Source organism: Apis laboriosa, unplaced genomic scaffold (genome assembly GCF_014066325.1).
Source record: "Apis laboriosa isolate Shangri-la unplaced genomic scaffold, ASM1406632v1 scaffold16_cov148, whole genome shotgun sequence".
NCBI classification, from domain to species: Eukaryota; Metazoa; Arthropoda; class Insecta; order Hymenoptera; family Apidae; genus Apis; species Apis laboriosa.
This window is the reverse complement of record NW_025222129.1, coordinates 674,128-700,722: the sequence shown is the minus strand read 5'-3', so window position 1 is coordinate 700,722 and position 26,595 is coordinate 674,128. Positions and strand designations below refer to the sequence as shown.

Here is a 26,595-nt window from a genome sequence, read left to right as displayed (position 1 = left end):
TTATATACGAATAATTTATATACTTATAATACTATAATATACTATATATAATATATATATAATATTATACTATATATATTATATACATATTCATATACATATATGTAAAAATATACATATTCGTAATAAGAATACGCATTGAAAACGAAGAAGCGAATTCTATAAAGGCTCATCCTCAAATATATAAAATTTAGTGAGAAAATCAATTAAAATTACTGACACGTTTTCGTTTAAGATTAAATAGTAACCTAACAAAACAAGTTATAAAACGAAAAAGGTAATAAAACATTTAATAAAATATTTTTAACTGCTAAATGATATATAAATTGAAACTATTGTAAAATAATACAATAAATATATAGTTTTAAATTATAGAAAGGTAGTGTGGCTTCCAATTGATACGATTATGTGTCAAAAATAGTGATTATGTATAATTGCGTATAACTATAAATTTATTTTTTATAAATTTTATAAGGTGTATTTGTTTATCTATAATATCATTTATTATTTTTTTATAATTTTTTGATCGTATTGATCGATCTAGGTCAATTGGGTATCAGGATTGATCAGGATATTATTTCAATGATATTTTATTATATTGATTCAATTTTTATTTAATTGCTTTATCTTTTCATTAAACTTAATTTCATTTACGTAAAAATGTAACATAAATATAAAATTGTTTTAAATAATTTTTTTATAAGTGCATTGTTTATTTATTTCATTAAAAAATTCATTATCATTTAAAATTTATATATTTAATAATTAATTTAATTATTTTTTTATATTTTTAATTTTTATTTTATTAATTTATATAATTATTTTTTCTTTGTATATTATTTCAACAAAAATTTTAAAATAAAAAAGACATGTCAAGAATGGTACTTGATGTTTACAGAAAGCATGTCAATGAACAATGTGGAAGATACCACTCATAAATAGTATTTAATTCATTTCAATTTCGTGGTTGGTTCTTGTGTATCCACCTAAATAAGTTAATTTAAACAGATTTCCGTATGATTTTTGGAAAATTCCAAAGAACTTTCTATTTCTATATAATAATACAGAATTAAGATTATAATATATTTTAATTTTTATTAATCCATAAATTTTTATACAAATTCTATTAATCGGTTGTTGTCGATACGGTGTGTACCTATAGATCGAACGCGTGGAGAATCGGTTACGATACTATTTCACCTTTCGATATTTCTTTTCGATTATTAGTACGAAATATTTTTCACGAGAAATCAAAGTGTGTTCCATGCAATTTCGATATTATTTTCTAAAGGAGAAATATTTAAAAGAAAACGATACGATAAAGTAGATATTGCGATACTTAATTATTCTATAAATTATCGTATCTTTTATACGTAAATAACTTGAACGTCGCTTTTACTTGACAAACTTTATAATACATTTTTAATTGTATTGTATGATTTATCTTATTTTTCCATTATTACTTTTCGTTTATTTTATGACCATTGAACTTTGTACACCAAAGATGTAGGTTCAAATAATATAACCTTAAGAATATGTGAAAGTTGCTGAATTCTGATAAATCATATTCAACTATATATATACTTATGATCTTACGATTTTTATTATTTATTGATATAAAAAATTATTATCCGTGATTGGTATATTATTAATGCAAAGTATAGGTCATGCAGATCATCTGCAGAGTAATGTAATGAATAGCTGTGGGAACTCTAATATTAGCACAAAGCTACGTGGATCTAAGTGTTCGGAGATACAGGAAGAATCTGTTGGTAATAATCGAGCTAATGTATTGGAGAAAGGAGATGTCAGTGTTTTGAGTGGATATAATTCAAATGATTTTAATGCTCCAAGAGGCACTTTGGTCATTTGTCCAAGAAGTACAAACAACTATTCATCTGATCATAGTTTCTCCAGATTTAAGCCAAGGTAAATTAATTTATTATTAATATATTTCTTCTATTTAATTATATTTCTAATATAATTCTTATTATTAATATATTTTATGATTTTAATAAATATTTGCATCATTACAGAATTGGAGGTGTTCCACGCAATGAATTTCGAATGGCTCGAGGAGGTAGCTCTGGAGATCGTGCCAGAGGTGCTTTACGGGGTAGAGCCTTTAAAAAGACACCTATTGAACGTGATTCTAATACAGAAACTAGCTATTACCCTACAACTAGATCAAAATTTCAAGAATCGTTGAAAAATCAAGAAAATGTACAAGGAAAATATTATGACGACAAAAGAATAAATGGTATAAATTTCTATTTTTTAAATAATTATTGAATTATTCATTGAATTTAAATATAAACTATAAAAATATATTTAATAAATTTAAATATAACAAATGAATTTATTATATTATAGAAGATTCTAGAATTTCTAAACTTTTAAGAAGATTGTGTAGAGAAGATGATTATGATCATTTTATGGTGTTATGTAAACAAGCACAAGAAGGTATAATAGCACTGGAAAATCAAAGATACATAAGACGAAATTTGGATGTTATCTGTGAGAGCCTATTAGATATATTACATACTGGTCCTGGACCAGAAGCAAAATATCAAGTTGCAAAATGTTTAGGACGTATTGGATATGCAACTGAGCAAGATTTCAAACGGTAAATAAATAGTTTAATAATATTTTATGTTCACAAAATAGATCTTTTCATTGTAAATAAAATTTTGTGATTATTATATTTATAGATATATGGATTGGGTCTTTAATAAATATTCATTGGAACGGAAAGATGATATAAAGTGCCTTTTAATTAAATCATTTATTGAAGCTTTTAAGTTAGATGCAGAGGCGCCAAGGCTGAAAGAATTTTCAGTGGTATTTAAATTTTTTTTTTGTCTCTTTTAAATCTTATTATTAATTATTTAAAATAAAATATATTTTTAGCTAATGATGTCACAATTGCAATCGACGCTAGAAAATGTTAATCGATCAGACTTATTTGTAGCAACAGTGGATGCAATATTATTAATAATGGAATCTTATCCTGAAACGTTTTCAAACCATTTTCGTGATACAGTTGATATATTAGTTGGTTGGCATATCGATTCAACTCAGCAAAAAACAATTGCAACTTATGCCAGTCGTAGTTTGCAAAGATTACGAACTTTCTGGATAGCAGATTTACAATTTACTTTGACCTTATTGGGACAATTCTTGGAAGACATGGAAAGCTATGATGAAGAACTACCCTTACCAGAATCTGGAAAAAATTCCCCTGGCGATGAAGCATCTCCGACACCCAAAGAATGTATTCGGCGCATTACATCCTTAATTTCGGTGTTTAATACAGTTACGAAAAGTATATCCGAGCATTTGAATCCTAATCTTACGCCAAATGTACAGTGGTCATTTTTATCTGATTGTTTGTCAAAAATGTTAAAAACAGTCGTCAAAGCGATCGAATTAGATGATGATAATGAAATCTGGATTTCGAATTTTACTTTTACATCTGAAAGTGTTGATGAATTATTAAAATGCATTAAAAATTTGAGAGGTGTCATTCCTATAAAAAATTCTAAGTCAGAAATAATTGAAGAGGATGTTATTAATATGTTTAAATCTTTGAATTTAAATAAAAATGAATTAAAAAATTTAAAACAGAATATTGAAAAAGAAACTTCATTGAAAGAAACAGAATCATTGTTAAATATTATTCGATGGATGGAATTAAAAGTAAAGAAAGATCCAGATTTAACAGAGGAGAAGGAAGAATTGATAGTTGTTGCAAATGAATGTGCATTTTTATTACTAAGTCATCTTCAGAGTCGTATAACAAAAAATCATGAATTACTTTACAAATTTATTGATCTTCAATTAAAAAGAATTAATATTTTTTGGGATGATACAATAATTTCTATGTTAAATACTATTTCCAAGATAATAAAAGAAGTCTCCGCAAATTTACCTCTCGATTTAGTACACAAATTGCTTGGAAAAGATTCTGCATTACTCAAATTGAGATTTCGTGATTCGATTTCTATTCAAAATGCCAGTCTTGGAGTGTATCATAGTCTTCTTAGTCTAAAAAATATTCCATTATTACAAGAATCATATCGCTATATATTGTCGGATTTAGAAATTGCTTATAAACTTATTTTAACAGATATCGAATGTTTAGTAACAGATAATCCATTGCTTGATAATATTAAATATAAAAAGAATGATGCAGAAATTGTAGTTATTTTTCTGCTAAGAGCTCTTTCTGACATAGGTAATAAATATATAAAAACGAATATATATATTATGAAAAGTATAATAATTATTTAAATGAAAGCAAGCTGAATTCGATATATATATATATATATATAATTTTATAATCATATTTCTCGTAGCAAACGCGAGCAATTCAATCATTGGTATGTGGGCATTAAAACCGAGCATTTTGGAGCTATTGGCAGTTAAATTAAAACCTTATGACAGCAATTTATCATCAACTAGTCCATTTTTACAATATAGTATTTTATATTTGTTATACGCGCATTGTTCTAGGTAAGAGATAAGAAAAAATAATGTCCAAGATATTAGATTAGTTGTTTTGATTGTATCATTTTTTTTTTATTTCAGATATAATCATTTTGTGCCGAGTTCAAGTTTAATAACTGGAACTACAGCTTGTCGTCCAATAGATATGTTTCCAGGAGCATTGGATGTACCAACAACATCACCTACTAGCGGTCATCTATCTATAATTTTAAACTTAATAGCAAAAAGTTATAATGAATACACACCAGAACAAACTTTATTACTTCTATCAACATGGATGCAAGAAATTTGTGTACAAGCAGAAAATTATATCGGTATTTTGAGTAAAACAAAAGAATATGAGAATGTTCTTGCAAGCCTTATTTCTTGTGGAGCTACTCTTGACCGAGATATTTCTATTGCCGTTTGTGATCTCTTTGAAATTTTATTAAATGCAAAGAATGTCACTTGGAAAGAAGAAATGTATGTGTCTGTCGTGGACTTAGTGATATTACATTTAACTTCACGAGATGAAATAGTACGAGATAAGTATGGCTCATTATTAACACAGGTGCCTCTAAATATTGTGATACCAAAATTCAACAAAGAGTGCTTATTATCGGAAACGAAGGTAAATTTAAAAGATTTATTTTAAAATTAAAAAGATAATTAATTTAAATACTTTTTTCCATGTGAACATTTTGTTTCTCACAGAAATATCAGGGATTTAAAAGTTATTCGACTGAGTCTTTAATTCTTGCTCAAAGATTACATATGCGAGGAACCAATACTGGTGAAATGCAAGCACAACATTTTAAGACTTATATGGCTTTTCTATTGCAAGAACAATATTTGGATGCATCGGAATTATCAGAAATATTTACTTTATGCTGGCCGATTGTGTAAGTAAAAATAGTAAAATTATCATTGGATTATTTATTTTAATTATGATAATTAGAAAATCATATAATTATTTTATTTTTTTTTATAGATCTGAAAACGATACTACCAAAAAAATGTATCGTTTAGCACTTGCAAATCGATCCTTTCTATATTTTTGGGCTGGTTTCGAAGCAGCTCAACATTGTGTGACAAATAAACTTCGTACTCCATTAGGAAAACCACAAGAAACGTTTACATCGATCGAAAGTGCTTTAAAAACTTTAGCACGTGAGATATCATACAGTTTTGAGGCAACAAAGAAAGAAAAACGAAGTTTAGATCATTTATTAAGCGAACATACTCGTGTGCGATTATTTATTGAATTTCTTGAACATCTTGAAAGAGTAATACATAATGCTGCAGAAGGTTGTGCGATTGCATTGTTACCATTATCAAAACCAGTTAGAACTTTTTTTCATACAAATAAATCAACTTGCAAAGAATGGTTGAATCGTATTCGATTGGCATTATGTGTAGTATCATTACATTCTGGATTAGCTAGTAGCGCTTTAAGGAATAGTCAAAGATTATTAGAAGATTTAAGTAATAGCGATAATATACAAGGTATCGAATTTGAAAGAGCAACGCTCTGTACGGCACAAGCTATGGTAATGTTGGGAGAAGCAGAAGCATTACAAGGTCTTTATGTTTACACCAAAGAAAAAGAAAGAAAATTTCCTTGGTTAAAAGCTGCTATGGAAGAAGCTGCAAATCGCTATGAATCTGCTGCTGAAGCATACAAATTAATTATTGAGGAACATATACGTATTGTAAACAGTCGATCTGGAAGAGATATAGATCATGAAGAAGAAGGAGAAGATTTGACTGATGGAATTAGCACTAATGGTGCTGATGGCACTAGCGGAAATGAGGAAGTTTCTGACGGAAAAAATAAATGTTTTAAATCTGAAGGGGATAATCAAGTACTTGGTTTTTGTATGCAACGATTATCCCATTGTTATGAAGCTGTTAGTGATTGGTCTCAATTAGAGGCTTGGAAACTGCAAGAAGCTGAAATTCTTGGACGAGATAAAAACGCCATTCTTAAGAAACAGTTAATAATAGAAAACAATACTTCTCGACAAACGAAATGTTTGAAAAAGTTCGAGAATAGTGAAAGTATATGTCTAGATGATTTAACTGATTGGAATTTACTGGATGACAGAATTGGTAAAGCAGGAAATCGGAGTTGTGCTAAAACGCTAGTCGAATGTGGAAATACATTAACCAATATTGCACTTAGAATTTATATGAACGATTATAAAGATTATTTTGAAGAAGAAATTGAACGATGTCGAAGAGTAGCAGCTAAAACTATGGAGGAAGGTCTAAGAAATGTTCCTTCGGAATATTTAAATGAATCCGTATTAATACGATTTTCGGCAGATGGATTAAAAAATATGTTGTCTGGCAAAGAAGAAAATGTATTCGATTTGTATAAAAGTGAAAAACTTGATCATATGGATTCAAACATATTGACACGAATTTTATGGTGGTCAAATTACTTCGGCAGAACAAAAAAGAATAATAGTCTTGAAATGCGGTTAGATAATAATGAAGTAGCTGATTTACGACTACATATCGTTCGAATTGCGAGAAAGGAAGGTAACTTTGAGCTGGCAAAACGAGAACTTCTCAATTATTTAAGATCTGAACGAGAACTTTGCCAATTTGAAGGAATCGAACGAAATTATATTAATTCTGATTTTGATCAAATAACCGATGATATTCTGAAGAATGTAATGCATGTAAAGTGGTCAAAAAATAATATACGTGCATTTCGTGAATTTTCAAAATTATTATACGATATGGAACGAGTCAATAAAGCATTGAAAGTATGTAGTGCAACTGCACTTGGAATATCTCGAACTATTGTTGATGGAGAACAATCGGATGATTTACGTGAGAATGGTACAATTCTTCTTTTAACTCTTGGTAAGTGGATACAACAAGAAGTTGGTAATGTCGAAAATGGTCAATTGGAACAATTACTTGAATTTGAAGCTACTCATAATGATGGTTTGATGAATAAGCTATTTGGACCGACCACGAGTTCAATACCAATTTCGGATATGATAATCGGTAGATTGACACAACTTGGTGTAAATCAATGTCCAGATTTACCGCTTGCATGGTGTAGTTTCGCAAGTTGGTGTTATAAATGGGGTAGAAAAATTGTGGATAATTCGAATTCAGGTCAATTAACTGATGCGGATAGAGCGACCATACGAGAATTATTACCATTTGATACGAGTGAATCCGATTTGAATACTATCTTTTCGATTTTGTCTCAAAGTAAAACAATTCCTGAAGACGAAAGTGAAATAACAGATACTACTAATGATGTTAATACTTCAGATATGATAGAGAATCAATTACGTAGCGTACCAATATTAAGTCGTGTTAGTATTGATCGTCTTGCAATGCTGGTCGATATCTGGAGACAAGCACAGAAGAGAATTTACTCATATTATGAGCTTTCTGCAAACGCGTATTTCAAATATTTGCAACTTGCCGCAATTAAAGAAGCCAACGATTGTGCTACTATCACAGCTACGCTTAGATTACTACGATTAGTTGTAAAACACGCTCTTGAATTACAAAATGTTTTAGAGTCTGGACTTTCTTCGACTCCTACTGCTCCATGGAAAGAAATAATACCGCAATTATTTTCAAGACTTAGTCATCCTGAATCTTACGTACGGACCCGAGTATCTGAATTATTATGCAGAGTTGCGGAGAATTCGCCACATTTGATCACCTTTCCAGCGGTGGTTGGAGCAGTTTCTGGTCAAAAGAAAAATTGCGATAAAGTTCTTTATGAAAAAACGGAAACTGATTCATCCCAAAACGATTTAGATTTTATCGAAGAAGAAGAAGACGTAGGCACTGAAAGTTCTACTATAACTTATCAAGATGAACAAGAAAAATTTATGGATTGTTGTTTCTCACAATTAGTAGATTGTTTATCAAACAGAATTCAAGATTCTATTGAACAAGTAAAAATACTCGTTAGAGAATTGCGTCGAATTACATTGTTATGGGATGAGTTATGGTTAGCAACGCTATGTCAACATCATACTGAAATTTCTAAGCGATTTGAGCAATTAGAAATGGAAGTACAAAAAGTACAAGATAATGCTTGGTTAAATGTTGAAGAAAAAGATAAATTAATTGCGGAAAAACACCGAATTATATTGAAACCAATAGTTTTTATATTAGAGAATCTTTCGGCTATGACTTCTGTCCCAGCAGAAACACCGCATGAAAAAAGTTTTCAGGAAAAATTTGGTCCATCAATAGAAGAAGCTATCAGTAAATTAAATAATCCTAAGAATCCTGCGAAACCACAGATTGCGAGTATATGTTTGAAACAACTGGAAGGAAAATTAGCTCAACGTGTCCATAGGCGGGCTGCATATTCTCTCTCAATGAACGATATCAGTCCCGTGTTATCCAATTTACGAAATACATGTATTGCTATGCCAGGTGTTGCTGCAAATGATAATAAAATTGTTACCATAGAATCTGTAGATAATAATGTTCAAATATTGCCAACTAAGACAAAACCGAAGAAACTTATGTTTCATGGTTCTGATGGACATGTTTATACATATTTGTTTAAAGGTCTAGAAGATCTTCATTTGGATGAAAGAATCATGCAATTCTTAAATATATGCAATACTATGATGTTAAAAAAAGGAGATTCAAAAAAAGTATATAGGGCGCGTCATTATTCGGTTATACCATTAGGTCCACGATCAGGTTTAATACAATGGGTGGATGGTGTGACGCCCTTATTCGTTCTATACAAGAGATGGCAACAAAGAGAGAGTGCAATGCTCAATAAAACTGGTAGTTCGGCCGTATTAAGACCATCTGAATTATTCTATAATAAATTAACTCCGCTTTTAAAAGAACGGGGAATCGCTTTAGAAAATAGAAAAGAATGGCCAGTTCAAGTTTTGAAACAAGTTTTAGCTGATTTAATGGCTGAAACACCTAAAGATTTATTGGCAAAGTTAGTTCTGTTTTCTTTCCTTATACTTAATTCTTATCTTCCCATTTTCTAATTTTTTTTTTTTTTTATATAGAAAAATTATTAACAATATTTTTTATTTATCATTGTAGAGAAATTTGGTGTAATAGTATAAATGCTGGAAGTTGGTGGCAAGCAACCAAAAATTATTCTTATTCAGTAGCTGTAATGTCGATTATTGGTTATATTATTGGTCTTGGTGATAGACATTTAGATAATGTGTTAGTTGATTTAAATACAGGCGAAGTTGTTCATATTGATTATAATGTTTGTTTTGAGAAAGGTAAAACATTACGCGTGCCAGAAAAAGTGCCATTTAGAATGACTCCAAATATCAAAACAGCTTTAGGAGTAACCGGAGTCGAGGTATGATAATCATTACTTTATTATAAATCAGTGATATATGTATGAATAATATGATAATTATAAATGAGTACTATAAACAAGTAAGTTATTATATAATTAAAATATACGTTTTAGGGTATATTTCGTTTAGCTTGCGAACATACGCTTCGAGTAATGCGCCGAGGACGAGAAACCTTATTAACTTTGTTAGAAGCGTTTATATATGATCCTCTAGTTGATTGGCGAGCTGGCGCAGATAATAGTATTGCAAGTTATGGAGCTTGCCAAGCTAGAGCACGATGTACAGGAATTGGAAGGAAACAATTGGAACAGGAATTGACACGAGCAATGTTTGCCGTTCGAACAGCAGAAATGCGTGCTGAATGGTTAGCAAACAGGTTGGTATTCATAAATAAACAAATTTTATTTTTATATTTTTACAATTGATATATAATTATATTAATCAATTCTTTGATACTAGAGATGAATTGGTAAAGATTTTTCCATTATTATGCCACCAATTAAATTGCTGGGTAGAAGCAATAGATATTACACGTCAGTGTCAAGATTTATTACAAGATCGTCATCAACAACTTGCTTTAGTAAAGGAAGCACAAGCAATGGGACGTAATCATCCATTATACTCCGTAATAAAGCGTTATAATTCTTTTAAAAGAGCTCGTGATGCTCATGAAAAAGCAAAAAGTGGATTAAAAGAAAAGATCGAAGATTGTGAAAAACAGATTAATATGCATAATGTAAGCTTACGATTAGTTGTTCTCTTATTTTTTCTAACTTCTATTATTATTATTATTATTATTATTATTATTATTATTATTATTATTATTATTATTATAATTATTATTATTATTATCTATTATTATATCATAATTTTAGATGGCACTTTCTTCTGTACGTGGTCCACAATTAGGACAGTGGTTAGCAGAATTGGGGACTTCTACAAATCAAGAGGATCACGTAGTTTTTGATCTTGTTAAAGAATTCTTACAAAATGCTGGGCAAAGTCAAATGATCCTTCAATGTGAACAATCAGAAAATGAATTAACTCAATTAGCTACGCAACAATCTATTTTAATTCGAAATTGTTTGGATTTATTGAGTCAATATTCAGCGATTTGCAGTCTGTATCCATTGAGTAATATGTCGCAACATCGTACGGTACTTTATCATGGTTGGGCTAATAAACTTTTAAATACTGGAAGTGTCGAAACTTGTCGCGAAGTTATGATGCAATTTGAAAATACCTTTGATCCAATAAAAAATCCTAACAATCAACAAATTCAACAAATAATAACATTTTCTTATCAGATGCAAGCAATTTTAAATGAAGCAAATGAAAGATTAAAAAAAGCATATGAAAGAATGGTTTCAGAAGGTTTACCAGATTCAGTTACTAGAATAGAAAAAACATATGGTGAATCAAGAGTACAAATTCAAAGTTTTTTGAGACGAGAAAAAGGAGCAGAAAAGGCACTTGAATGCGTTAACATAACTGCACTTTGTGCTCTAAATAAAAGATATTTAATTATGGAAGGTGCTGCTAAATGTGCAGGAGATTGTTTAGTTGATCTTACATCTAGAGAAGGAGATTGGTTTTTAGACGAAATGCGTTTAATGTCATCGTTAATTGCTGAACTCGTCAGTTTAATACCTGAAGGTCATAAAACAAATAATGATCCTAAAATATCTCTTATATTAAAATGTTTAAGAGGATCTGATTGTATATACAAAGGATTACAAGAACTTAATTATAATTTCCATACAATTATTTTGCCTGAAGCAATGAAAACGATCATAACAGAAGAACCAACTGTAATTAGAATGATAGGAGAATTAACTGAAATAATTGTATCATCTGGTATATCTCTCAGTGAAATCTTAGGTCAGTTGGAAATGCATTTAAGATTTACTGTTATGGAGATGGAAAGTCCTCATGCAATGATACAAAGTATTGTAAATAATATGAGATTAAGATTTGAAGCATTATTATCTCGACCTGCCGAAATTCAGGAACCGAATCAAGATGAAACATTGACGCCTGGTCAAATGCTTTTAATGGGTTTCAATGGTTTGTTTGAAAAGCTTCAGATGGAAGGTAACGCGTTAATTGCTACTTTGAATACGCTGGATATACCTCCATCTTGGAGAAAAATTGATCAGATTCGGGAAGCAAAAGAAATGTCCGCACCTATATTCAATAAAACAGCTTGTCAAGTATTAGAGGATATATTTTTAGTTAAACGTTTGCACACTATACAAGAATTTTTTATGATGTGCAGAGATATTGCAACTGCATTCAAGGGCGGTTTAGCAAATATTTATGATGACGAAAGATTGAATAAACCTATAAGAATTTTTACAGCGGATTACGTGTCAAGACAGTTGCTTGGTGTTACCTCTCAAACATTAGCTATTGCACTTTGCTTTTTATTACAAAGAATGGGTTTAAGCGTAACTACTGAAATTGAACAGCGAGATATTGGAGCTGAAAGTAAAGTTTCTATAGAAGAATTATGTAGAAAAGTCGTCGATCTTTGTTTGAAAAGAGGTTTCTTTTCTGGATCTGTTCTTGCTCAAGCTAGTGCACTTAGTAGTACTTTAGAAAGTGCTTGGCGAAGAAAACAGAGTGCCAAATTCGCTCAACAGTGCGTTGAAGTAGCTAGAGCTAGCATGCAGAGACTTCAGCTACAACTAACAGCTCATCATTGGTTACATGAAGACAGTTTATTGATTAGATCAAACGTTAATTTAATGAATCCTTTGAGTAAGTTCTTTTTAATTCTTCCTATCAGAATTATGTATTTTTGTTTTTAAATATTTATATTATTCTATATATTTTTATTTTTAGATCGTTCTGGATTCATGTTAGAACTCCGAAAAACAGCAACAGCACTTTCTGCTTTACAATCTCGTGTATGCGAAGCACGAGATCAACAACAAAATCTGGTTTCTAGCGCAGTGCAACGATTGAAATGGGCTGCTGGAGCGAATCCTGCTCTCGGAGAAGTTATGTCTGCATTCGATAACGCAGTCCTTTCATCTTGTGAAAAATTAACTCGTCAACATAATCTTGCGACTAGTGTTATTAATACTTGTAATTCTATATTACATTATGAAGCTTTAAGAACTAGAACATCGGAAAGTGTGACACATGATACAAATTTTGTCAAACTAATTAAACATTGGGAAGAAAGTTGTATTTTGACGATAAATCTAAATATAACTGTAACCGCAATTGAAGAGAGCCTTGTCGAATTATTACATATGGAAAGCAATGTTGATATGAATTGGTTGAAGCAGGCCGAAAGATTTATCTCAGAGGCAATACTTGATGTACAAAAAAAATTACAAGAAAAACAAGAAGCTTTGCTTTCTGCTCAAGAACGTTTGAGAGAACAAGTATCAAATTTACAAAGTGTATTAACTGAACATCACAGATTAATGTCAGATGTTCGAATTTTATTACGAACTATGGTAAAACAAGAGAATATTGATGGCCTACAAGAATTTCTTTCTTCATATCGATCTTTCACAGAAAGTATATCGGCGATTGTAAAGGAACTTGAATCCGATAGTTTAGATGCAAACAGAGGAAGATCAATTAAAGAAGAATTAGAGAATATGTCGACTGTAGCACCAAATTTATATAATGAATTATTAGAGTTTGCCAATGAAAAGAAAACAAATCCAAAAATATCTGAAAAACAAAGAGAAATAGATAAAGAAAAAGAAAGAGAACGTGAGCGAGAAAGCGAAACCGAAAATTTAATACTTGGTTCGATAAAGAAGAAAGGAAAATTAATGAGACAAGAGGGTGTCTGTTATAGTCCTAGAAAAGGAATACCACCAATTCGAGATCCAACTACAGGCAAAGGTAAGCTTAATTTAATTAAATATTTTATGAAATTATTTAAATTTTTTTTTATTCCTTTTTCTTTTTTTTTTTCTTTTATATATACATATATTTTTTTTCCTTTTTTACAGCTGTTCAAGAGCGAAATGCGTATGCACTAAATGTTTGGCATCGTGTACGAATGAAGCTTGAAGGATGTGATCCTCATCCAACAAGAAAGTATACAACGGCTGAACAAGTGGAATATGTAATACGTGAAGCTCAGAGCACCGATAATTTAGCCCTTTTATATGAGGGTTGGACACCATGGGTCTGAAGGAAAAAAGATTGACGCATTCGCGTCGATGGTTTAATGCTCGTTAGACTCGGTACTCGACTTCGTACCGTTCCTCGCTCTATGCTCGATAGAGACAGCTCTCTGTCCGATCAGGTGTGAAGTACATCTTCGTTGCCACCTGAAAGAGAAAGTTCATGTCTGTAAGGATGCCGTTTAAGTTCGGCAGCGCGCACTTGCATACTGAGAAATTTTTGCGCGATTTACGATCGAACTTTGATTCTGGCACCGGTTCTATGATTATCTCAAAAATCTCTTGTTAACAATGCATACCATCTGATCCAAAGTTTCTTCTTTCCCATTTTCTGTCAACGTAATCTTTGTGTATTTTCCTTCATAAAACAATTTTGTCTGGTCATAATAGACTAACATACAGTAGCCAAGAAACAAAAGAAACAGAATTAAAAGAAATATGCGCGCATATTATTATAGACAAAGCATCAGAGTATGCTTTGTCTAACATATTGAAAGTTGAGAGGAAGAAAATATAAACCAACATACAATTTTGAATCAGAGACAACAATCTAATTACATATATTGCTTGAATGTTTAAATGTTGATATTAGATTTGAAAAAAACATAGAATTTACCGCATCTTTAAAATGATGAGAAGTAACAAGAGAAATTTTTGACAATGATGCGGAGGAGCTCGATAATGATTAACGCGTCGATGGTGACACGTTAACTGCCACACAAGTATTCATTCAAATGAGAAACTCTTTTTTTAATAATCTGTTATTTCTTATTTTTTTTTCTTTTAGCAAACGTATCGATTGGTTGAATTTTATGATTATAAATTAATCTTGGAAGAGAATGTATATAACATTCAAGAAAAAGACATATTTGGAAAATTAAAGCGGGACCAAGAACGATATGTCACTGTCGAGACGCGTATAAGGTAAAAAAGATTCATTATTGAGATGCTGGATGAAAAACAAAGCGTATTTTTCGTGTTCGTATTCGCTACTCGGTATTAATGTAACTCATCATGACCAGCATTTGTACTTTTTTTTCCTGAAGTGGGAGTACATGTTTTTCCAAAATTTCAATCGATAATTGTTCAAATCATACAATTTACTGTATTATGTTTATATTTGGTAGAATTCATCATATTCTTTACTGCAAGTTTATTTCACAAATATTATATAATATAATGTTCATAATAATCAGTCATCAATCTACAATAGTTTATAAGAAAGAGAATGTCGGGAAAAAATTATATTACAAATATATATGATACAAAATTTATTCTTTTTCATATTAAAATGTGATCAAAGTGGTGCTTGATTATAGTTTTCCCTTTTTTCTTTTTTTTTTTTTTTCTTAAGGGAAAGAGGGAGAGAAAGAATCGTACATTATAATCAATAAAATTTATGGTATGTATAAAAATTATGAAAAAGATGTATTCCCTTTGGTTTAATTACACTTTTGAGAAACAATCATGTCTACTATTCATTTATTCTAGACCTCTATTTAATGTACAATGATTTTTTCTTATTCTGTCTTTTTTTTTGATTATATATCATCGTTTGATGCTTGTCGAAATTATTTTCTATAATTTTCTCTTTTAATTTATTTTATTTCAATTTCCGAATTGAATATCTTAAAATACAGATTGTATATTTTTGTCTAAAATTTTTACCTTCATTTCTCCTATCTCGATTAAAATCATAAACTATTGTTATATCAGTGAAATAAAAATATATATATATATATAGGTTTTAATAAAGAAAAATTTTTCTTTAATAAATTATATTATAATTCAATTCTATATTACAATAGTGAAAACTTTAAAGTTATATTACATTTTATGTCACGTTTCTTTTACCCAAATTGTATACAGTATATGTATATGCATAAATGTACGCATAATGATTAATTTCAACAACTAATGAAATAATAGTGATAATTGCAATATAAATCAAATTTCATATTGCATTTTACAATTTTATGTAAAACTGATGATTTAATTAATCGAATTATTAACCTAAAATTCTAGCTAAATTAATTAATTTGTGAAGTAATGTAATTACAAAAATTCAAATCTGCAAATTTAGTGAAAAAAAAATCTCGAATTTTCTGAAAGCATTTTCTGTAAAATGAACGTTTATATAAAATATAATCAAACATAATTTTATTTTATTTAGTTAAATCTGAAACTTTAAATCTTTTAACTAATACAATTCTCTCACATCAGTCTCTTCCTTTACTTCTCTTAAACTTCAACAACTTCATTACAACACAATGTAATATCATTGGGAAACTTATGGTAATATTTATATCATTATGAAGTATTAATTTTTTCATAATTCTAAATTTATTGTATTGAATAATTTAATCAAATTTTATTTTACGAAAAATTTCAAGTATCTCGTTTTAAAAGTTGATCAATTTGAGTTTTATACATCTCTTTAACATCTTGTAGATCCAAACGCAATTCTTGATTTTCTTCCATTTTTTCACCATACATTTGTAATAATGCATCATATCTAGTTTGTATTTCTTGTAAACTTTCATTTAAAACTGCAACATTCATAACTTTAACATTTAATTCTTCTATTTTTAAAGTTAATGTAGATAATTCTGAATTTAACACGTCTCTTTCTATATTACGTCGCGATAATTCCCATTGAAGTTGTTGAATTTCACCTAAAAATTCAAGCGAATAATTAGTACTTTCAATTTACCAAAAAAAAATAGTTTACTATTAATATATATATATATATTTAAATATATACCATCTTTTTGTTTCAGTTGAGCTTGTAAATTCTCAAATATAGAAGTACTACTAGATCCTGCTCTGATACTATCAAATGTCATTGTATAACTTTCAGGTTTATTTTCAGCAGTAGAATTATATAACTGAAACAAAGAAAAAAAAAAGAAAAAAAATAAATAAAATTTTTCAACATTTTATTTAAAAAAATAAGATAATTAATGCGTATAGTTATTACCGGCCAAATACTGTCTATAGTATTTACAGAATCTTCTTCTGTGCTAGTGCTAGGGCTAAGTCGTTCATTATCTTCAATATTTTGTTGTTGTTCTGACATTGCATGATTTTTTCTTCTTTCTGCATCTGTAGCTGCTTTTTCTATAGATAATTTATTTTCTAACGCAACAATTTCTCTTTTTAACTCCATTATTTCTGCAGAGTGAGATTGTTCAAGAGTTTCTATCATTTGTCGCTGCCTACAAACAACTGTGTTTCCATCGATTTTTTCATTTACAATTAGACAAAATATTTCCAAACCAAAGATCGCATTTTCTTACCGCATATTTTGTTCAACAAATTTTTCTTTTTGTATCACTAATTCATCATATAATTCTTGTAATCGCTTTCTTTCGTTTTCTTTAACAGTAAATTTAGCTTCTAATTGAGATATCTTTGACTTTAAATTAATATTTTCCTCTTTAAGATAACGATCTGTTTCGAGTAAATTTTCTATTTTTGTCTGCAACTCAATATTTTTTTCTGACAATGTTTTCTCTTGTTTCATAAAAGTATTAGATTTATGTAATAAATTTGCTTGAAGTTGTTCCAATTGTCTCAATAATGGCTTTGTGGCCATTGATACAGATTCTGAAAGTTCTTCACTTCTGGCTTCGGCCGCTTCTAAGCGTTTTAATAATTCGCTATTTTCATGCTTTAGAAATTCTTCTTTTCTATATAGAATATAAAAAAAAAGAGAAAATAAATAAATTAGCCATTATTTAAAATGAATAATAATTAGATATTTACTTAACATGCATTTCTTCAGATTCTCTTAATTTAATTTTTAAATCTTCTACTTGTGCAAATAATTGACACGATTCTCCAGCGTTAGTTGTTGCTTCTTTCAATTCCACTTCTGTTGCTGCTAAAATCTTTTTTGTTTCAGATAATTCCCTAAAAGATTATAATCTTATAATTATATATAGCTATAAATATTATATTATTATAAGTATTAAATTATTTTATTAACATTTTTGTAGTATCTAAATTTTTTTTATAAGTATCTGCATTATGCATCATATTCTCTAATTGTTTCTGTAATGTCGTTATTTCTTTCTCTAATGTTTTTGTTCGTGCTGTTAATGAATAAACAGCATCTATTTGAGATAATTCAACTTCTTCTTTTGCGCGCAATGATCTTTTTAAACGTTCTAATTCTGAAATTTGTTCTTCTATTTGTTCTCTGTAATAATTATGCATATATTGAATGTTGAAATATTATATATAATAACTTTTTAATAATATCTGCTATTTGTTTTTTTACTTTCTAAATTAATGAAAACAAAAGAAAGATGTTACTTATGTACTTTTGACTTTTTATTAAAGCATCATTTTCTTTTTCCTTAACACGTAATTTTTTAATAATGTTGCTATGTTGAAGCTGTTGTTTGCTTAATTTTTCTCCTTCTTCTCTGAGTTCTTTGATAATTTCATCTTTTTCAGCATTTAAAGTAGACAATTCTTGAGACGATAAACGCGTAGCTGCTTCTACTTTCAACTGTTCCAAATTTTTTCTTAATGAATCTCGTTCTCGTATTGCTTGTTGAAATTTTCTTTCTAAGGCAGAAAGTCGTTGCGTATATTCATCAGTAATTTGATTTATATTTTGGTTTTGCTCTGCATGTTTTTCAAAGTTATCAAGTTGTCTATATAAAAAGAAAAAAGATATAAATAAAAAATTATGATAATATCATAATAATATTCTAAAGAAATAAAAGAATAACTATACATTCTTTAATCATACATACTTTTTTTGAACTTACTTTTTCAAATTGTTATTTTGTTCATGCAATTCCATATTCATTCTACTAACATCAATAAGTTTTGATTCTCTAGCTTCTAATATTTCTGTCATTTCTTGTATACGTTTTAATAATTTTTCAATTTCAACATTTGCTTCATCAGATCCTACGCTAATTTCACTCAGTTCCCTTGAATGTCCTTTAGTTTTTAATGTCTTCAATAAAAGATCGCCGCCTTTTGTTGATTGCAGTTTTGCCAAATTCTGTCGTGATTGTATAGAACTTGAATCACCGTTTGGACTTTTTTAAAAAGAAATTATTTGCTATTAAACTCGGAAAAAATTGATTATAATTGTAAACTATATATACAATAGTAGGTTCTATAGTAGTTTTATAAAATAAAATTATACATAATTATATATAATATTTATATATAATATTTAATATAATATTAATATAATATAATATTTATATATAATATTTAATATAATATTAATATAATATAATATAATTATATATAATATTTTATAGTCATACCTATACCTGGATATAATTTCGATATCGCTAGAAGTAGTAGTTTCCAATTCATCTCCACTAGTATGACCACTGGTTTGATCTGACCCAATTTTTACTAAATCAGATCGACTACAATAAATAAAATCAAATTTATATTTGAAATAATTATAATTATATTGTAAAGACTTATATATTAGATAATACCTCTCTGATGAAATAGGAGAATTTTCTCGAGGCATTTCTGTACTTTGTATTTCTGCCTCAATAATTTCACTTCCTTTTTCAATCATTGCATCTTCTAGCATTGTCTTTACATAGGAACTAGAGTTTAAGGGTGCTTGTAAAACTCTTCCTTCTGATTTATGAATCAATTGTGGATTTTCTTCTGAACTACTCTCTATTAAAGTACCTTCACAACTTGAATCTGTTGAAATTAAGACTTGATCTAAAACTTCTATCTTTTCTGGTTTAAATAGATAAGTAATTTCAATAGAATGTTCTGCTTCTGCAGGTTCTATAGTAGAATTTATTAATCGATCGAAATTCTTTCGATCGGATTCAGATATTTTACCTGCTCCATCAAAATATTCTGGCTTACGGATCGGTTGTGTTGTAATTGCTTCAATTGGCAAATGTAAATTATGTTTTTCAGTTAAAGAATCAAGATTCAAATCCAGTTTTGTATCTGTATTAGCTTTTTTTAAAGTTAGTTTACTATCTAAACACAAATCATGTATTTTATCATTTGGTGAAACACTAGTAGGTATTTCCACTTTATTTTTCACTTGTTCTTTTTGCTGAAGTGTTTCTAACATTGTTATTACTGTACTTTCTGATGTAGAAGTATAAGAATCTTCTGCTAAGCTTACTTCATCTTTCTCATCAGTATAAGATATTGTTTCTACATTTTCTGATAAAACTTTCATTGAATGTCCACTGGATAGACTTTTATGTAAATGTGATTCGATTCCTAGATATGTTTCTGTTGATGATTGTTCATCCATATTGCTTATATATAAATTTTCATGCAATGTTTTAACTTCTTCCATTGGAGATTCATATGGCGAAATATCAGAAGATGATGGATTTATCACATTTTCTTTACTTATAAGTTGTGGAACATTGATATCATCCCAACATGGAGTCACTGAATCATCCCGATCTAAAATAGATGATGAATCAGAATTTTTTTGATCTATAGGAGATAAATAAGGACTGGTATCGCTTTTCCAATCTCCTAACACTTCCACAGAACTTGGGGATGTTACTAAACTATCTGGTAAAATTTCTACAGATTCAGAATTAACTTTAGTTCCTGTAGCTGGACTTGCTAAATTACTAACAGAACAACTGTCTGAATCGGGAGATGTACTACATTCAGTATTCGATCGAGAACCAAGAATTTCAACACTTTCCAAACTTTTCTTATCATTTTCTGGAGATACAAAGGATAATCTATTGGATGTGGAGATAGGAGAATCTGAATCATATTCTCGAATTTCTTTGTCTTCAAATCTCATTTTTACATCTTCCATTTTATTATTAATATCTTTCATTTCCTTTGAAGAATATTCTACTATTTTAGAATTATTTATATTACTATTTGAATCATTAACCTCATCATCTTTGGCAAAAGTTATACTTGTATCAATTGTTTCTAATGAAATTTGTTTTAAATCATTACATGTATTAACATCTTGACTAAAAACATTTTGATCATGAATATTTTTCTCTTTGCAAATTTCTGCTTGTTTAGGTTCTTTTCTAGGATTCAATGATTTAACTTTATAATCTTCTGAAAATGATGATGAAGATACAAGTTTTTTTTCATTTTCAATAGGTGTAGTTTGTAAAGATTTGGAATGAGTATTAGCTTTTGCATTATGATCCATTTCATTAAATTTTGGTGATTCAAAAAATGATCCAGTAAAACTACCCCATATACTACTTGTAGCTTCTTGTTTGGATTCTTTCATTTTATCACGATGTGGCTGAACATCATGATGAACATCACTTTTTAATCCCCATGATGCAAAAAAATCTGATGTATCCTCCGTATGACTTTCCAATGGTTTTTGATCCTCATCTTTGATATCTAGTGCTTTATCAATTGTTTTCTGAGCTTCTTTCAAAGCAGACTTAGCCAAATTGGCAAATCCGGTGGCATCAAACCAGCTCATTCTTTATTATATCTAAGAAGTATATAATCATGATAAATATAAAAAAAATGAATAATACTAAAATAATGTACTTTTGTTAAACATTTATTATACTACATTAAAATTATATAAAAAATTATATTTATACAAAAAAAATTATATGAAATTTTACAAAGAAGAGAACAAAAAAAAAACAATATAATAATTAGAGGTTAGAATATATAAAATAATATTTATATTACATTTGACATTATTTTTCACATATACTTGAAAATCCATGTATATAATAAACTAAAAAAAATTACACAATTTATAATTAAAATGAAATATAATGGGAAGTTGTTTGTATTTTCGTGCTAAAAATTCACGATAAGAAAGCAAAAGACACAGCGTTTAACACTATATTTTGACGTATACATTGTCATATATTATACTTGATATTAATTTAAAATTATTAACATTATCGTATTAATTTATTTTATGAAGAAAATATTTAATTATTAATAATATCAATTAAATAATTTAAGCAAGAAAAAAAATTTATTTACTTATAAATTTATATATACTTATACATATTTACTTGCATATTGTTTTAGAAAATTTTGTAAAATATAAAATTAATGAAATTAAAAAAATAAAAAATTGAGAATAAAATGATCTTGAATTATTTTTATCACGAATTCATACTAATTATTATATTAAATGAAAATATTGATATATACACGATAACATATTCTATAAATATTCTTTTTACATAAATTATAATAATTAAATTAATCTATTTGTTAAAATTTATATATAAAGATATATAAAAAGAAGAAAAGATATAGAAAAAATAAAATTTATTAAGTATTTGTGATAATAGCATACTTGCATTCTATTTCTCTTTTGGAATAATTTTATAAATGATAAAAAATACTCGATACTTTTTATTAATTTTTAATATAATATTTGTATATTTCGATGTGCCAACAAGATATGCCTACAAATTATACTATCTATCTATTATGTATATGTACTTACACATGAATGTAGTTTATCGATGCTTTCAATCATAAAAAGTTTTTCTTTTCACAAGAACTATACATTTTTCTTAGTAAAATTTTCTTCTTTGACATCATAAACAGCAAACTATAGTTAAGTAAATGCAATGCTTTGTAATATAATATATTTTTTCAATTCAATAATAGAAGTGCTGAAAATTGTTCTTAGAGAGAAATATTTTCAACAGCTCCAGTGGCGCAATTGGTTAGCGCACGGTACTTATAAGACAGTGAATCGTGAGCAATGCCGGGGTTGTGAGTTCGAGCCTCACCTGGAGCAGTTTTTTTTATTTCTAGATTATTTTCTTCATAAATTAACGATGTATTATTAATTGTTGAAAATATATTTTCGGTAAAATTATTTCTTAAAAAATGTGTATATATGGTTAAACGAAGATTTATATTAGCAAAAGAAAATAACAACAAAAGGAGTTAATTACACAAATGATTTACTTGTATTTATTATTTCAATTTAATTTTATGAAAACCTAATTGGTAAATACCATGCATCTAATTCTGAACAAAGTTTCAATCCAACTGCAAATAATGCGAGAGATGTTAATGTACTTCTGATAAAAGAATCATTTTTTAAGGCACGAATAACACAGGAAAGTGAACAAGTACAAATATCATCGAAATAACTTGTACCCTTATTTAACAAATAAGAATCTATGATGCTTTGCCTTTCTTCAAGTTTGCGTATTCTATTCTCTATAGAAATCATTAAATATTTTAATATTTATCATTCAATAATAATAATATGTAATAAAATATATTTACTTCGCGATATACGACGAGGACAGAATGGATCACATTCCTCTGGAAATAATACAGGCTCTTCTTTATCCACACGCTTTATTTTTTTCATCTTTTTCACTTTTTCTGGAAAAATCAAAATGTTATTATCTATTTTTCTTATTTTTTCTATTCTTTCATGTCTTTCTAAAAATTTAGCTATAGATATATTTCGAATTCGATTTATCATTTTTCAATATGTTTTTAATCATGTACATCGTAATTACCCTCGTCTACGTCCCACTGTGTAGCAGATTCTATATGAATTTTTGGAACTTCTGGAGGATATTCTTTTATAATTTCTGCGACCTCGGGAGGATATTCTTTTACAATCTCTGGGACTCCAGGAGGATATTCTTTTACAATTTCTGGAACCCCAGGAGGATATTCTTTTACAACCTCTGGGACTCCAGGAGGATATTCTTTTACGATCTCTGGGACTCCAGGAGGATATTCTTTTACAATCTCTGGGACCCCAGGAGGATATTCTTTTACAATCTCTGGGACTCCCGGAGGATATTCTTTTGCAATCTCTGGAACCTCAGGAGGATATTCTTTTTTAATCTCTACGACCTCAGGGACTTCAGGAGGATATTCTTTTATAATTTCTGGTTCTTTTTTGATTTTAGGAATCTCTACCACATCTTCTTCTTTGATTTTAGGCTCTAATTCATAAAACTCCCGAAGCTCTGCTACTTTTTCTGGATCATATTCATATTCAATAACTCGTTCAATATCTGGTTTAATATCTGGTTCGATATCTGGTCTGATATCTGGTTTAATATCAGGTTTAATATCTGGTGGCTCATAAATTTTTTTATCAATAATTGGTTTTTCACTTGGAGGAAGATCTTTCTTTAAAATCCATGGTGCTTCAGAAGCTGGAAATTGTGTTAATTATTTTGAAGAGCAAAGATAAGTAAAAATATTTCAAATAAAGAACGATGAACATAAACTATACCTATTTTTTTTAGTTGAATTTTTACCAAAGGACACCATGGTTTGCATGCAGGCATTTAGATTAATTTCATAAAAATCTTTAAAATCGTTTTAAAGATTTACAATAATTCTATCAAACCTTCCATAATAAAAATTTTGATCGAAAAATCGATCTTGCTGGTTATTTGACGGTTTGCTATATCATTAATGGTTGACAAATGATTTTCGTGTATTCAATTATCCCATTGCTCTCTCTCTCTCTCTCTCTCTCTCTCTGAATTATACCATACAATATTCGAATAGAAAAATATTTTTGATATAAATTGGTATTCTATACCATCGAAAGAAAATTGTGAAATGAATATTTGTGAAAAAGAATGTTTAAATGAAATATCTGACTCAAGTTCGGTTACTGGCTCAATATTAAATAATTTTAATAATTGCGATTGTTCTAAATATTTTAAGAAAAAAATGGAAAAGAAAATCATTATCCAAGAAAAAAATGATTTGTTGCCTTCGAATTATCTTGATCAAACAATATTTTCGTTGTTAATACCTGCATTGGAAGAAGCACTTATCGAAGCATCTAAACAAAATGTTCTTCGGGTATGTAATTTTTAAATTGATATAATAATGATTTAAATCCTAATTTAAATTTTAATTTAAATTCGAGACTCAAATATTTAATAATACGTATAAATAATTATAAATAAATCATCAATAGGTACAAAAATGTCGTTTTAATGGTATCGATTATATCGCAGAGATTCTGTGGAATCGTAATCCACGTCGTTCGAAAATATTTTCACCTCCTCTAAATGTATTCCAAATTCCATCATTTAAAGATTATTTGCGTCTTAAGTAAGTAAAAAATCTCAAATGCATATATACATATTTATATATATTTATATATAATATATTTTATATATATATATATTATTTATTTTATAAAAATTTTATACATTTTATTTATTTTATCTTTAGTCCTAGGCCATATTATCCAAAATCTTGGTTATGGTCCGAGGATAAAGCGGCATTGCACATACAAAGATACATTCGTGGTTGGCTTGTAAGAAAACGCACGGATGTTCAAGAAATGAGACAATTTTGGAAGGTTGGTATAATAAAAAAATTGAAATATATTTAAGATATAATTTTTTATTTCATTCAAACTTGTGTATTATATTGTATCTTATTTTAATTATATCAATTATTTTACATTTAATTCGTTACAGGATATTGCGATGAAAAATCTCTTTGACAAAAATGATATTCTGCAATCTCAAAAATTTTTACGTATGTTTTATTTGAAATTTATATTAGTAATGATATGATTCTTAATATGGTATTAAGATTTTGTTTCTTTACAGATATTTCAGAAGATGAACGCGAAGCTTTAATTAAATGTGAAAAATATCGATCAATAGCACAAAAATTTCAGGAGCAAAGAAAATCTTTTGTTTAAAGATCATATTGAAGGATAACATCCTAGTTAAAAAAATATTTTATTTTTATTATTATATTATAAGATTCGTTGAATATATAAAATTATATTCATGATGTGTTCTCTTGCTTAATATTTGTATATAAACTAGGACTTGCTGGTTTTCCTAATCCTATATCAACATTAACTGTAGGAGTTTCACCCTCTTCAGCGATTTTATAGTTTTTAATACCTAAAGGGGCATATTTGAGTTTCAATTTTAAATCTTCTTTTTTCAGATTTTTTGTTTGACGCATTAATATTTCTTTCAAAAGAGGTGGAAAGTTTGTAGTTCTTGGCATAATCCTCTGTGTTGGTTGTTGAGTTCTGTTTATATAATTTGCCTCCTGATCTTTAGGAATCAACATATAATCTGGCTTATATGTCACTGTATCTATTTGTACAGGTGTAGAAAGCTTTTTACCTCGGAAAACTTGCTCGACCAATACTATAACATTTCGCGGATCCTAGGATATAGAATTTTTTTTATTGGCTTGTTTAAATTATTACATTATAATTATTGTATTAATCATTATAAGAAAAATGTACATGAAAATGTTTTGAAGTATCCGGTACTGCTGCAACTTTAAGTATTTTCATATAGGATGCTTCAGGATACCTTTGTTGAGTACTTCGTATTACCATTCTACCTACGCCATTGTTCTTTAAATTTCCTAATATTTCCCACAATGGTTTGCCTTTCAAACAATGCGTCCTACCAATATATTTTATCACCATATTTTGTCCACTCAGTACGTTTTTGTTTTTAAAATCGGCTAATTTCTTTTTCACTGAAATAAGGTTAGATTTCTTGTTAAATATAAACAAGGAGAGTAAATAGTAGAAGAAGGACAGATATAAGACAAAAATTCAGAAACCAGCGCCATCTTCAGAATATCGC

The 26,595-nt window shown here is 28.5% G+C and overlaps 5 protein-coding genes and 1 non-coding gene across 13 annotated transcripts; 3 read left to right on the top strand and 3 right to left on the bottom strand.

Moving 5' to 3' along the window:
- Positions 1-92: 92 nt before the first annotated feature.
- Positions 93-15,608, top strand: LOC122710974 (serine/threonine-protein kinase SMG1). Of its 3 annotated transcripts, none has more exons than XM_043929269.1 (16): positions 93-277; positions 1,665-1,929; positions 2,037-2,260; positions 2,374-2,626; positions 2,712-2,841; positions 2,911-4,237; positions 4,359-4,515; positions 4,591-5,119; positions 5,203-5,390; positions 5,480-9,451; positions 9,562-9,835; positions 9,950-10,212; positions 10,296-10,572; positions 10,712-12,599; positions 12,684-13,709; positions 13,820-15,608. In XM_043929269.1, the coding sequence occupies exons 2-16, from the start codon at positions 1,694-1,696 to the stop codon at positions 14,002-14,004; spliced, it is 10,929 nt and encodes a 3,642-aa protein (XP_043785204.1). In that variant the 5' UTR covers positions 93-277; positions 1,665-1,693; the 3' UTR covers positions 14,005-15,608. The 3 variants fall into 3 exon arrangements, with proteins under 3 accessions (XP_043785204.1, XP_043785205.1, XP_043785203.1); XM_043929270.1 differs by having other exon boundaries at positions 261-277; positions 1,660-1,929; XM_043929268.1 differs by lacking the exon at positions 93-277 and having other exon boundaries at positions 821-1,929.
- A 401-nt stretch (positions 15,609-16,009) lies between these two features.
- LOC122710968 (TATA element modulatory factor-like) lies at positions 16,010-22,653 on the bottom strand. 6 transcript variants are annotated; one of them, XM_043929251.1, is made up of 12 exons: positions 22,458-22,651; positions 19,847-21,467; positions 19,480-19,699; positions 19,297-19,404; positions 18,781-19,059; positions 18,325-18,663; positions 17,988-18,200; positions 17,765-17,911; positions 17,296-17,688; positions 16,977-17,214; positions 16,761-16,884; positions 16,010-16,671 (listed from the first exon to the last, which is right to left on the bottom strand). In XM_043929251.1, exons 2-12 carry the CDS (start codon positions 21,453-21,455, stop codon positions 16,385-16,387), a joined length of 3,957 nt encoding a protein of 1,318 aa, XP_043785186.1. In that variant the 5' UTR covers positions 21,456-21,467; positions 22,458-22,651; the 3' UTR covers positions 16,010-16,384. The 6 variants fall into 6 exon arrangements, with proteins under 6 accessions (XP_043785186.1, XP_043785182.1, XP_043785185.1 ...); XM_043929247.1 differs by having other exon boundaries at positions 19,480-21,467; XM_043929250.1 differs by having other exon boundaries at positions 19,303-19,404; positions 19,480-21,467.
- An 11-nt stretch (positions 22,654-22,664) lies between these two features.
- On the top strand, positions 22,665-22,757 carry Trnai-uau. The gene is given in 2 exon segments: positions 22,665-22,702; positions 22,722-22,757. It is a non-coding gene; the product is annotated as a tRNA-Ile (tRNA).
- A 719-nt stretch (positions 22,758-23,476) lies between these two features.
- Positions 23,477-24,271, bottom strand: LOC122711231 (protein PELPK1-like). The gene is made up of 2 exons (XM_043929801.1): positions 24,259-24,271; positions 23,477-24,153 (listed from the first exon to the last, which is right to left on the bottom strand). Exons 1-2 carry the CDS (start codon positions 24,269-24,271, stop codon positions 23,477-23,479), a joined length of 690 nt encoding a protein of 229 aa, XP_043785736.1.
- A 297-nt stretch (positions 24,272-24,568) lies between these two features.
- LOC122711051 (IQ domain-containing protein K-like) lies at positions 24,569-25,558 on the top strand. The gene is made up of 4 exons (XM_043929447.1): positions 24,569-24,817; positions 24,936-25,072; positions 25,196-25,325; positions 25,447-25,558. The coding sequence occupies exons 1-4, from the start codon at positions 24,569-24,571 to the stop codon at positions 25,543-25,545; spliced, it is 615 nt and encodes a 204-aa protein (XP_043785382.1). The 3' UTR covers positions 25,546-25,558.
- LOC122711052 lies at positions 25,384-26,527 on the bottom strand. The gene is made up of 2 exons (XM_043929448.1): positions 26,244-26,527; positions 25,384-26,161 (listed from the first exon to the last, which is right to left on the bottom strand). The coding sequence occupies exons 1-2, from the start codon at positions 26,430-26,432 to the stop codon at positions 25,766-25,768; spliced, it is 585 nt and encodes a 194-aa protein (XP_043785383.1). The 5' UTR covers positions 26,433-26,527; the 3' UTR covers positions 25,384-25,765.
- Positions 26,528-26,595: the final 68 nt, after the last annotated feature.